Here is a 13,463-nt window from a genome sequence, read left to right as displayed (position 1 = left end):
ATTTTATTTATGCATTTGTTTTAGATGGAAAGCCAGAAGTTCCTAGCAGAAAATAGTGCGAGTGTGTACATAAAGAAGGTGGAAGCCCGAATTAATGAGGAGATTGAGCGGGTGATGCACTGCCTGGATAAATCCACAGAGGAGCCCATTGTCAAGGTAGTGGAGCGAGAGCTCATATCCAAGCACATGAAGACCATTGTGGAGATGGAGAACTCTGGTCTGGTTCACATGTTAAAGAATGGCAAGACAGATGGTAAATCCACTTGTTTCCCGTTCTTGTTTGCTTTCTTTTCACTAAGAATGGCATTCTGATTTATGTTCGGGGTTCTATCCTCAGATCTGGCATGTATGTACAAGCTGTTCAGTCGGGTTCCCAACGGACTGAAGACCATGTGCGAGTGTATGAGCTCATACCTTCGGGAGCAAGGCAAGGCTCTCGTGTCAGAGGAGGGAGAAGGGAAGAACCCTGTGGACTACATTCAGGTACAACATCATGTGAAATGGAAAGACGGGGCAAAATTGGAAAACATTTTCATTACCAAAGTTGTACACTAATCAAGTCATACTTTAATATTCTTGTTCAGTGTTGAATTATAGAATTTTATATGAATGCCCTAGAAAGGCTGTTTAATATTTGTGCACGCGTGGTGTAAAATTAATGCATTTTCGACTTGTGAGTGAGCCAGACACACAGAAGAAAGCGTTTTTGTGGTCAGGAATATAAAGAAAGGCAGTCAGCATTTTAAAATGTTTTGTTCTCGCTCACCACTGCATGCAAGTCAAAACCAGGATCATACAGTGAGCCTCGTCCAAGCGGAATCTAACCAAGTCTATTTTTACGTGGCCTTGTTTGAATGAACGTAGTGCTTTTGAGGTTGTGCCGTCCTTTTTAATCACGTCTTGCTCGCTCTTGTCTCTTCCCACAGGGCCTGCTGGACCTGAAGTTGCGTTTTGACCGTTTCCTTCAGGAATCTTTCAATAACGACCGCCTCTTCAAACAAACTATCGCTGGCGACTTTGAGTACTTTCTCAACCTCAACTCGCGCTCGCCCGAGTATCTCTCGCTGTTCATTGATGACAAGCTCAAGAAAGGTGTCAAAGGGGTAAGTTTGTTGATGACGATCACTTCACTTTCATGGGAACCTCCTTGATCACGTTGAGTGTTTCTTTTCTTCAGCTGACAGAACAAGAAGTGGAGTCCATCCTGGACAAAGCCATGGTGCTGTTCCGCTTCATGCAAGAGAAGGATGTGTTCGAGAGGTATTACAAGCAACATCTGGCCCGCAGGCTGCTCACCAACAAGAGTGTCTCAGATGACTCGGAGAAGAACATGATTTCCAAACTTAAGGTATGTGACGTAAGCCAGCAGACGTACAATGATATATGTGTTGTTCCACAACTTTTGGGCTTCAAAATCCGAAAAAGAAGCCTTCAATTTTCAACAAGCCTTTAGCCAGGCTTTACAGATCAAAGATCAAAATTGTATTCCATTTGATATCTACAATACTTGCATAACATGTTTGTGAGTAGCAAGGTTGCAAATCAGTTCTGTTAGCTTTTTTCCCCTTTGGAGTAGAAGCTACAGTGGAGCTAATAAGTATTGCAGGCATGCAAACTTGCCACCTTTCGGCGAAATTTCGCCAGTCACGTAGATCCGAGGAGAAAAATATGTGTGTGTGTGTGGGGGGGGGGTCTGTCAACGAGCGAGTGAAACTGTTAACTTCAAAACTGCAGTCCATGCTCAAAACTACACTCTAGTACAGGGGTCCCCATCTGCCAGGCCGCGGATCGGTTCCGGTGTGCATTTGCTACCGGGCCGCACAGAAATAATTTGATAACGACCGCATTCTGGCTAAAATTTACCCTGTGCCCCTGCCTAACACACAAATATCCCTGTCTACTCTAGATATAATACTACGGGATAGATTAGAATGTCGTCATTGAAATCCATTGATTGGACTGCTAGCAGTACATCTTGTTTGTGTATATAATATATCTATGTGCGCTTGTCCTCGATAATAACGTATTACTAGGCTGCGGGCGTAGCACATTTGTTCCCGGAAATGATTAGCCCCCACACGAGCGAAGATGACTGGAAAACGGACGTCTTTCGAGATATTTTTACGGCGAAAAGGGCACCTGACGAGCCTACAACCTCGTAGACTCACGAACGGCAAAGGAGTGGATTCGTGACCCATTTGTGAATAAACCGAGTGATTCGAGCATGTCTGTGCAACAGGAGGATCAACTTGTAGATATCGCAAATGACGGCGACCTTATTAAACGTACATTTCAGACAACTCTACCGAGGTTCTGGATTTAAGTAATTCCGGAATATCCTGACATCGCTACGAGAGCATTGAAAACCTTGCTGCAATTTCCAACATCGTATCTTTGTGAAGCGGGCTTCTTAATTAATGCTTAACGACAAGGCGAAGTCGTTAATGGTGAGAGCAGTGTGCAGTTTTTGTGTGCAGCTTACATGGCAGGATGTATCTGTGGAGAACTTTTCTACAAGTCCTTCCATGATCAAACGTAAGTTAATATTCCTTTCTTTCAAGAAAGTTTGTGTAGTGTTTACTTTGGAATCGCTGCATTTGCGCATTTTGCGGCTATGTTTAACGTTACGCGCATGCGCAGAAACACATCGTTGCAATTTTTGATGGGTTGCAAAATTTGTCAGAGCACCGGTCCGTGAAAAAAAGACCCAAATAACACCGGTCCGTGGTGCAAAAAAGGTTGGGGACCCCTGCTCTAGTCCGATGACCTAGACCTATCACCGCCACTCTCTTCTCGTGACAACTAATGACTGACAATAGTGAGAGACGGGAGTACAGCTGTTCTCTGCTAAATGCAAATGGGACATACTGTATATCTTATAATTTAGATTTTGTATAATTTGCTACTTAATGTGTGTTATATATTCTGATTTCAGGATGAGAGATTTAGACTTGTATATGTTAAATTATTATGTACTATGTTTAATTCGAGATGTCTCTGGTTGCACTATGAAATGCAATTTTCCGCGCATGCCATGTGTCCGTTACTTTGTCACCTTTTTCAACCCTAACCAAACTGGTATTGGGCAGCGGTCTTTGAATCATTGACTAGTTCTTGCCACTGGTCAATGATTTGAAGACAGCTGGGACCACAGTTACAAAGATGACAACAAGTAACATACTATGAGAGGAAGACTTGTCCGTATACGGTGTTGCCACAGATTACTTGAAAAAGTCATTCAATTACTGATTACGCCTCAAAAAAGTAATCTAGTTACTTTAGTGATTACTTTATTATCAATGTCACTAAGTTACTTTAAAAGTAACTCATTGGTTACTTTTCACCAGTTTTTCATCCGTTTGCTTCCTCAACATAAGAAAGGGGCAGCTCAGCGTTGCTGCTAGTCGGGATCTTTTCTATTGTTGCACGGGAAGAGGCACCAGTATTCAACGGACCCATTTCCTCTTTAATATATCGCCCGACTAACTTTTTCAGCTCACTCCCACTTATTGGTTCTTTTTTAGTAAGAGCCAACTTCATCTGTTTCCGTGGCGGGGGGCCGGAAGTAGCTGTAGAACTGCTGGCTGTCTCATTACCTGTAGGCTTTGCTTCGAGTTGTATCGCGCTGTGGTGTGATTCCAAGTGTTTCCTTAAATTGGATGTGGAGTTTTTCGTGGTCGACAGTGTTTTTGAGCCAGCGCAAAGTTTGCAACGCACTGAGATATTTTTGTCATCTTTACTGGACAAAAATGTGAGGTAATCACTGTATTGCCGGTGAGCAAATGCAGCTGGTTGTAGTTTCTCTCCTGCTTCTTTCATTGTTCGCGTCGTGACAAAGTAGGTAGTAGGCCTGAACGATATTGGAAAAAACTATTGTTGCGATTTTTTTTAGGTTTGCAATATATTGCGATATTATATTGCGATATTAAAAAAAAAAGATCTATCTTTTTTAAAGAAATTTTCACTAAATGACTTGAATAGCTGTTTGGAAATACTTTACATAACACACCGTGACCACAGTGTATTCATATAATACCGTTTAATTTGTGAATGATGAAGATTTCTGTATGAAGGTATCCGGGAAGTCATGTCTGCACAAAATAGATCATTTATTGAATACAATATTTTACACTTCAACAGCAGCAAATACATTAAATGATAAATAAAAGAGCAGGTGCATTAGTCCCCTAAGTTTTTGACAAAATATAACAATAAATAAAAACTTCTGTAAAATAACAACAAAGTTGTCAACATATTTGAACAAAAATATTAAATATGACAAATAAAAGAGTTGTTCACAAACTATAACAATAAATAAAAACCTCAGTAAAACAACAAAGTTGTCAACATATTTGAACAAAAATATTAAATATGACAAAAGAGTTCACAAACTATAACAATACATAAAAACCTCAGTTAAACAACAAAGTTGTCAACATATTTGAACTTAAATATTAAATCTGACTAATAAAAGTGCAAGTGCATTAGTCCCCTGAGTTGTTACCCAAAATATAACAATATAAAACTGCAAAACGGCAACAAAGTTGTAAAAATATTTCAACAAAAATATTAAGTATCAAAACTTTATGTGCAGCTGTACTATATATAGTTATTTGAAAAATACGGTTTACAATAAATTTAAATATAAAAGAAACAAACTCAATTGAACTTGTAAATAATTGAACTGAATAATTGCAAATAACTGTGATGAATAACAGAACCATTTTAACTCCCAAATTTCCTGCCTTCCTGATAGCTGTCACATGAATAAAAAGAAGAAAAGACATTCCTTCAGCTGTGTTATGTATTTGTCTGCATATCGTCCACCTTCCTTGCTCAGCAATTCTCAACTGGGTCTCATAGGTTTTTGGCCAAGACTATTAGTTTATCCACTATAGCAGGCTTGAGACAAGAACGTTGGCACGTAACAATGTTCCCACCTGTGCTAAAAAGCCTCTGATGGGGAGCTCGTAGCAGGAATGCATAGATACCTGCGTTTTAAATGGTCCCACATGTTTGACAGATTACTTCTTGTTGAGGCAACCATGGCGAGGCACTGTCGACAGGGCTGTTTTTTGTCCCTTATAGTCTTGTTCTTGCCAAAATACTTCCAAAACTCCTTTTGGATACAGTCTTCCTTGCTCCTCCAACGTGTTGATTGCTTGCTTTCACTTTGAGAACGGGCCCTCCTCCCTCCGCTCTGCTGTTCGGCCCCTCCTCCCTCCACTCCGCTGTTGCAGGGGGAGGGGGAGGAGCCGATGACTTGCTGGAGAGAAAGAGAAGCTGTGCGCTTTTTTTCCCTCTCCTTCCTCAAAACAAACGTTTGTGGATTTAAAAAAAATGAAATTAAAAAACTATCGCACGTCCTTGCGATGGGACTATTGCACATGCGCACATCGCGATGGCGATGTTTAAACGATATATCGTTCAGGCCTAGTAGGTAGGCAATGTTGTTTTGGCCTCACTCTCAGCGCTCACACTGCATGGTAAAACACGTGACCCGATTTTTTTTTTTTTTACCTCCGCTGAGAAAACGTGTCATATGACATCACTCCCAAACGCAAGAGAAACATTTTCCTTCTGAAAATCTCTTCATAAATGACTACAAAAGTCTTCATTCTACATACATTGTTAGGCAATAACAAAATGGTATTACACAGAATCTACGGAAACTATAATCAGATTACTGGTCTGGAAAAATGAAAACGTTAGATTGCTTGTCACTGAAAGAATGTAATCGTATTTAAATAATGCGTTAATTAGTAGCACTATAGTGACAATACTATCCATATCAATAGCAATATAAATGTGGCCATGTATAGGTAGTGCCCAGGTTACGACATACGCGGCTTGCGTGATTTCAACTTAAATTTTATGATGCATGCTTTCATCTTGGTGCAGGAAGCGTAGAGCAGGTAGTACTAATGGCTCGCGGGTAAGAGCGCGTTTCTACACAATAAAGAATGTATTTGCGCACGGGTACGCGCACACACGAGGAAGAGCGCATTTTGCCCCCACAAAGAAGTCGCGCTGCTGAGTGAGAGAGAGAGAGAGAGAGAGAGAGAGAGAGAGAGAGAGGGGGGAAAGCCTGCAAGCCTGCACGCACATTTGCTTAGCTCACTGTCTAGATAGGACTTAGCTCCAAGGCGAGAACAGTACAATGACCGTATAATACATATTTTTGGATAGTTATTTTGGGGTACTTAAAGGTGTAATTCCGATTTACACGGAAATTCGGGTTGCGTCGCCTGCGTAGGAACGGAACTCGTTCGTAACCCCGAAGACTACCTGTATTGTAGTTGCTTGCTCCCCAGTACTTATTGGCTACCCAAAGTCACAAATAAATAGCTTAAAATTATGCAATGGGATTTCCTGAATCTCTCCGCTTAATGTGTACCTGTGATGAAAATTACAAGTCTCTTTTAAATGGGTGAATTTGCGAATTTTTAAGTGGCCCAATACTTATTGACTGCACTGTAACTGTTTGCCTAGCTGATACAACTGACCAAGGGAACAAACATAGGTACCGTATTTTTCGGACTATAAGTCGCACCTGAGTATAGGTCGCACCAGCCATAAAAGTCCCAACGAAGAGGGAAAAAAACATATATAAGTCGCACCAGAGTATAAGTCGCATTTTGGGGGGAAATTTACTTGTCAAATCCAACACATACAACAAATATGTCATCTTGAAAGGCAATTTAAAGTAAAAATACAATAGAGAACAACATGCTGAATAAGTGTACTGTATGATAATGTTACACAATGCATAAACAACCAAATGTGAACGTGGCCGGTTTGTTAACGTAATATAGCTATTAAGAGTTATTCAGATAACTAAAGCGTAAAGAACATGCTAACAAGTTTACCAAACCATCAGTGTCACTCCAAAACACCAAAATAACATGTGAAATGATATAATAATGTGTTAATAATTTCACACATAAGTCGCTCCTGAGTATAAGTCGCACCCCCAGCCAAACTATGAAAAAAAACTGCGACTTATAGTCCAAAAAATACGGTATATAAATAAATAATAAAAAAGATTTATATCCAGCACCTCCGCGACCCTCGTGAGGAATAAGCGGCATGGAAAATGAATGAATGAATGTATATTATTCTGATCATATACATAACAGGTATACATAAGTTAGAGATAAATTTAAAGAAAAAAAAGAAAAAAAAGGCAATGACATACAATGAATTTAGAAAATTGACGTCAATTCAAGCATATTATGTGATTCACAATTTTCTCATATCATGATTAAAAACGTAACAACGTTGTTGGCATGTTGTGAGACATTTTACAAACAATAACGAATATTTTAAATGTTTTTTAAAACAATTGTTCCTACAAAACAAGAAAAAGTAATGAAACAAATAATAATGGAAAAAAGGTTCAGTTTGGTCATTGTGGGGGTTAGTACAAAAGAAAACTGCATTTTAGGAGGTACTTTATAGACTTATTTGGTGTTTTTAAAAATGTTTTCATTCTTTTAACGGTGGGGATGTAAAATGTCCACCAATACTGGAAGGATCCTTTTTGCGTGAATGTAAGCCTGTCGCAATATGCAATAATTCCATTTATCGCGCGATAAATAAAAATGAAGGCAGGCAGACGTGCTGTTAAAAGTTCGGATTCCTCGTTACCAACTGCGCAAAATGCATCTTCGTTCCAGGTCAGGCAAAAACTAGCACCGGAGCCAATCGTTCCCATTATATCCTATTGTTCAACGTATACCGGCCGCGTCAGTGCTCCGGAGTGACTGTGGACGATCTATGGCACGCCGGTGTTGTTGACGTGTGGGCGCGCCCGTCAGGAGTGATATTTCACACGGGGCGGCTATTTTTCGGCACAACGCCGGATATTTACAACATTGTTACCGACTTGGCTGCTACGAACAACCTCGCTTAGACAACGAACAGCTGCTTCAAACTCGTCCTGTTTATGAAAGTTGATTGTCATATGCTGGTGTTGTGTAGTAATGAGCAGACGTGACTTCAGCGGCGCTTGCTAACTTTTTTAATACGCGCACACACTAGATATCATGAAATGGTAAACTAGATGTGCTACGTCCCATGCCATTGGCTACGTGAGCCCAGAGTGATTATGGGACACGTAGTCCATATACTACATCAATGAATTCTAAACTGTCATGACTGAATGGAAGTTAAGAAGGCCAAATCAATCCATACCAGTGACTATAGATAATGTTGCAGATATTGTTAATTCAGTACGTGACACAGATGGATTCGGACCACAAATAGGATGTCTTGCTCATGTAGTAAACCTCGCTGCTAAGAGAGCTGTAGCAATCAACAGTGTGCCCTGGCTCACTTTACAAACAGTAATGGTAATGGTAATAGTGTTAAAGATTGTTCTCAGCACTTTTATACAAATTTTTTTCAGATCAGTAAGAAGTAAGCACATAAATATTATGCACTAAAATGCATGTTTATATGAGGGCAATTGAATTTTTGCTCGTTAACAACAACAAAAAAAACAACAACAAAAAACGAAACAAAAAATATACTTTTTTTTTTTTTTTTTTTTTACAGAGCATTAAATGTATTGAATCGGATCGAAAATCGTGTCCCCCGGATCAAAATACGTACCGAACCATGACTTAACTGTATCGTTGCATCTCTATGGAACACCATTGCAGAAGCTATGACGGGAAAAGTTTTCATTTGCCTAAATGCTTTAGTTATTAAGTGCAAATTTTTTTTTTTTTTAACACATTTTATTTATTCTGTATTCTGTGTTTCTGTGCGGTATCAATATTGTTGTTTTGTACTTAAGAGGCATGTTCTATTGTGTTTAGTTGTGATTTCTTAAAAAGTATTTTTGAATTTAAGAATAAATATTTATCACGTTTAAATGAGTGTACTTGATCTATTGATATATACTGTATTCTCACTGTGTTATTGTAAATTGGTTTAAAAAAAAATTGGGGGCGCGCAATAATATCGCATATCGCAATAATTTATGAGAATAATTATCGCACATTAAAATTTGTTATCGCGACAGGCCTACGTGAATGTGCTAATTTATAACATCTGAGTGAAATCCTTTCGGTCATCCTATCTCAGACTGAGTGCGGCTGTCAGTTCACGTCGAAACTGGAAGGCATGTTCCGAGATATGAGCATCTCCAACACCACAATGGATGAGTTTCGACAACATCTGCAGACCACTGGAGTGAGCGCATACAAAACACAACCTGGCGCATCCTGTTCTCCGGAACAGCCGGCCGGGAATGATCACATTAATTTTTAATTGTAACTCCAGGTGTCTCTCGGCGGTGTCGATCTGACTGTGAGAGTATTGACGACCGGTTATTGGCCGACACAGTCGGCAACCCCCAAATGCAACATCCCACCTTCGCCGCGACATGCGTTCGAAGTCTTTAGAAGGTCAGTGCGTCGCACGTGACGTGTTCTTGGATTAGGCTTTTTTTTTTTCTATCAACTTTTACACGTTTGACTTTTGGGATGTAGGTTTTATCTTGGGAAGCACAGCGGTAGACAACTAACATTGCAGCACCACATGGGCTCCGCAGATTTGAACGCCACCTTCTACGGGCCCATTAAAAAGGTACGTGCCACTTATGACATGCAAAAAGTTTCTCCTTTTGTTCTCCCAAATTGCTATTTCATTTTTCATTATTTTATTTTTGTTGTATTGTATTTTCTGTGGGGGGCTATTTATTTTACCTTTTATTCAACTTTATAAGAGATGTTTCTGAGTCTAGGTAATTCATGCACTTCTGGAGCTATTGTTTTCTATATGTGTGATTCAATAAGCATTCTTTAGGCATTTCAATGAAGTTCAGTGTTTGCGTTATTCAAATTTTCACACTTTAACGGCAAACGAATATCTGCTCCAACAATCTGTTGTCGGCCCCTCTAACTACCAATAATCCGGTCCTGAAAAACCCATTGACATCCTGTTGATTTATGGTTACAGAAAAGGAAGTGACCCAAGTATATCCGCAAATGAATTGGAAGTGACTCAAAATGAGCAGGAAGTGATCTGTAAATGCCCACAAAAGGCTGGCTGTTAATGCTCTTGTTTCAGTGCCATTGACAGTGCCAGGCGTCCATTCCAGTCAAAATGAATTTGATGCCTAGCGCCGTCAATGGCTAGCCTGGCTCTGCCAGACTATTCTCCCTGTATTTTTCAAACAGAGAGAAATAGTCTGGGACCCATCCCATTGACGGCCTTTTCGAGCAGATACAAAATCAATCGACAAATCAGATTCGTTTATTTGCGTGACGTGTTCTTCACGAGCAACGTCACTCTTGCGCGTCGAAAGTCGTCCCTTCAGCAACACAGACGGTGAACGGCAGAGCCGAGAATATGTTCCAATCCACGGTAAAATCAGTTTTAAATGACCAAAAACACATCGACACGAGTCACTGACAACAATCTGTCTCGCGCTAGCCATGTCGAATAAACTCCGCTCTCTTCATATGTTTACTTCCGCGCGCAAGTCCGTCATCCTGAAGTCGCCATTTTACTAACGTCACGTCTGCCCGTCGCTGATTGGTCCACTCCGCTGTCTGTATGCTGTGGCTTGCTCCGCCCTGGAAATTGTTTCCGTGGGAAGGGTGGCCAGACTCAATAGCTGGAACAGCGTTGAGTCTGGTGTACCAGGCTAGTCAATGGCAGCCTGTGAACTAAAGGAGACAGTATTCTGATTGAAGATTTTGGTAGCAACCTGCTGTTTTTTTCCCCAAAACGAATTATAAATTTGATACAGTATATTGTCACACACCTTGTGATGTTTTTGATGTGACCACGAGTGTTGTGTCAACAGGAGGATGGGTCAGAGGTTGGAGTTGGAGGAGCCCAAGTAACTGGTTCCAACACCAGGAAGCACATTTTACAGGTTTCGACCTTCCAGATGACTATCCTCATGCTCTTCAACAACAGGGAGAAGTCCACATTTGAGGTAAGGAATTGGCTTTCCACAAATCAAAAACATACTGCATGGCTGTCAAACTCATCTTTGTCCGTGGCCATATCATAGTTATGTTTTCATTTGGAGAGCCATTATGTGATCCTCTTGACCCATAGGGGCTCAACACACGGGAGGCAAAATGCAAGTCATCGCTGTTGAGCTGAAAGCCAACATATACAGTGTGCGATGCGACTGGAGCGGCAAGTGACAGCAACACACACCGCTCTCTGCTTTGCTCGTCTCTAATTGGCTATAAATTTGGAGAGCATTTTAAAACTTCCGGTGTTTTCTGTCGCCAAAAACTTCCCAAAATGTATTGAACGCGAGCGACGTTGCATCCAATGTGTCGAGCCCATTATAGGGCCCAAATTTAACTCATTGACAGCTAGACGTCGAATCCATTTTGACTGGGAGAGGCTTGCAGCGAACGATCGAAGTCAAGAATTAGACGTCCAGCGTCGTCAATAGCTGCCAATAAGATCAATACAGTTAAACAAAAAAAAGTAATAGTGTTATTGGCAGTCATTAAGTGTGTATTTGTTTTTATTTACTTATTAACAATATATTCATTTAGTCATCGATAGATTTTCTATCGATGAATAATTTAATAGATTAAAAGTACAATTATAATTAAGAAGAATTTTAACCTGCTGCAATGCCATGAAAGTGATTCATGTGGTAAATTATTCAATCCATATGCCAGACCATTCGAAGAAACTTTATGTCCAAATCTTTTGCATTAAGCATAAAGCCAATTGAGAAAGTGACGTAGCGCAGTCACGTTAGCAGCCAGTCGCAACTGGGTAGTCGTATTTCACATGTGTGTTAAAATTCTTTTGAATAATGGCATATTACAAGCAACTTTCAGGTTCATACCGCCACCTACCATACAAGAATGCAGTACCCATGCCTCCACCCTTATGATCTTTACATAAACTTAATGTCTTTCAAGAATGTAAAAAGTGCCTTCCTTATAGGCAGGGGTGCACATATTTTTTTTGCCCAGGTTCTCAGAGGAGGACCTGGAGATGTGACTTGGTCCTCATTGAGCTTGAGAGCCGACCCGCCTGATGCGATGAAATTATGACAAGCTTTACTTAGAGCCAATTACCTTTAATTAATTATATAAACAATTAATGCTTGATTAACATCAACTGGCACAACAAAATTGCCATTACTTTGAAGTGATATGTAAAGAAATAAACATAAAAGCACTAATTCAAAATAAAGGGCATTCATATGCGGCTCCCACATTAACTCCAAGCCTTTGTAAAAGTGGGATGTCCTCCTCATAAGAGCTCATTGAATGTGCATGTTTAGCTTTGTGAAATGCGAGCAAAAACACGTTTGTCAGTGCATGGCACTGTTCTTCAATAACTTTTTTCCGCCACTTATCCATAGGCCAAGTGGGGTCCTCCTTTCTGACATCGATAGTTTGCTTAATTGCCACATGCTGTTTTTTTCGTGCTTTTCAAAGTTTGGATGGCTAAAATTCTTTGACCCTACATAAAATGAGCTGCTCTTATTAACGACATTGGGATTTTCACGGCAAATGTTGCACCACATTTCCGCGCGAGCATCATTTGCTTCTAGCCATGGTACCTCCTGCAGCCACTTTTCAGCAAAAGTCCTTTTTTCCGGTAGCTCCGCTGACGTCTCTGTCGTCTGTCTTTTGACGGGGGTGGGGGAACACGGAAATAATTACTCATTGGGGCCTGCCTCTTTGACATTTTGAGAAGTGATTTTCTCGTGTCTGCCGCAAATACAGTGGTCAGCCATCGGTACGCAAAAGCGTATGGAAGCCGTTGAGGGCCAGCGCGTTTGTCTACGTCCGCGCATGCGGACCACTTATGTGCACCCCTGCTTATAGGCCTGTCATCCTCACCCCAAGTAAACCCTTCAGAAACTATTCACGCTGTTTATATTCAAACGGAAATCTTTACTTAAACGTTAGACTTTGTTATAACATATGCTTCTCAAATGTTTTACAAACATCTTTAGCTTAACCAGCCTTTTTAGTTACTCTTTGATAAGATCTATGTAAGAAATAGTGTTAATGTAAAAATGTACGAAGGTTTCATAGTCCGATATTAGCATTTGAGGTCGCCCGATATATCGGCTGGCCGATATATTGACTAGGGCTGGGCGATATGGCCTTAAGCACGTATCACGATAAATTGAGCAGATTTACCTCGATAACGATAAATGACGATAAATTTACCCAAGCAGACTGTTATATAATTTGAAAATCTGAATCAATGCATGAAATACAGATTAACCGTTTCTTGTTGATTTATTTACCAGCTTTCAATTTAATATATTTAACAATTGTACATGCAGTCTAAACATTAAGTATACAAAGATTTATTGTAAACAATAAGAATTCAAGTATGAACATTTAAAACAGCTTGTATGGCTTGAACAATGTACATTGTCAAAATCAATATGCCTGTGCAAACATGTCATTGTAACACAAATTACTTACAGCTTGAACAGT

The 13,463-nt window shown here is 40.1% G+C and overlaps 1 protein-coding gene across 1 annotated transcript in view; it reads left to right on the top strand.

Annotated features, from left to right (window-relative positions):
* The window catches only part of cul3b (cullin 3b), a 42,920-nt gene that overhangs the window by 24,506 nt on the left and 4,951 nt on the right, over positions 1 to 13,463 (top strand). The window contains exons 6-13 of the mRNA XM_057838960.1: positions 25 to 253; positions 338 to 483; positions 927 to 1,103; positions 1,178 to 1,348; positions 9,094 to 9,201; positions 9,292 to 9,416; positions 9,501 to 9,597; positions 10,823 to 10,957. Of these exons, the coding sequence (XP_057694943.1) occupies positions 25 to 253; positions 338 to 483; positions 927 to 1,103; positions 1,178 to 1,348; positions 9,094 to 9,201; positions 9,292 to 9,416; positions 9,501 to 9,597; positions 10,823 to 10,957 (1,188 nt within the window). The remainder of the gene's footprint in view (positions 1 to 24; positions 254 to 337; positions 484 to 926; positions 1,104 to 1,177; positions 1,349 to 9,093; positions 9,202 to 9,291; positions 9,417 to 9,500; positions 9,598 to 10,822; positions 10,958 to 13,463) is intronic.

This window comes from Corythoichthys intestinalis, chromosome 6 (genome assembly GCF_030265065.1).
Source record: "Corythoichthys intestinalis isolate RoL2023-P3 chromosome 6, ASM3026506v1, whole genome shotgun sequence".
In the NCBI taxonomy this organism is placed as follows: Eukaryota; Metazoa; Chordata; class Actinopteri; order Syngnathiformes; family Syngnathidae; genus Corythoichthys; species Corythoichthys intestinalis.
Note: the sequence above shows the minus strand (reverse complement) of the source record. Positions and strands in the feature narration are given on the sequence as shown.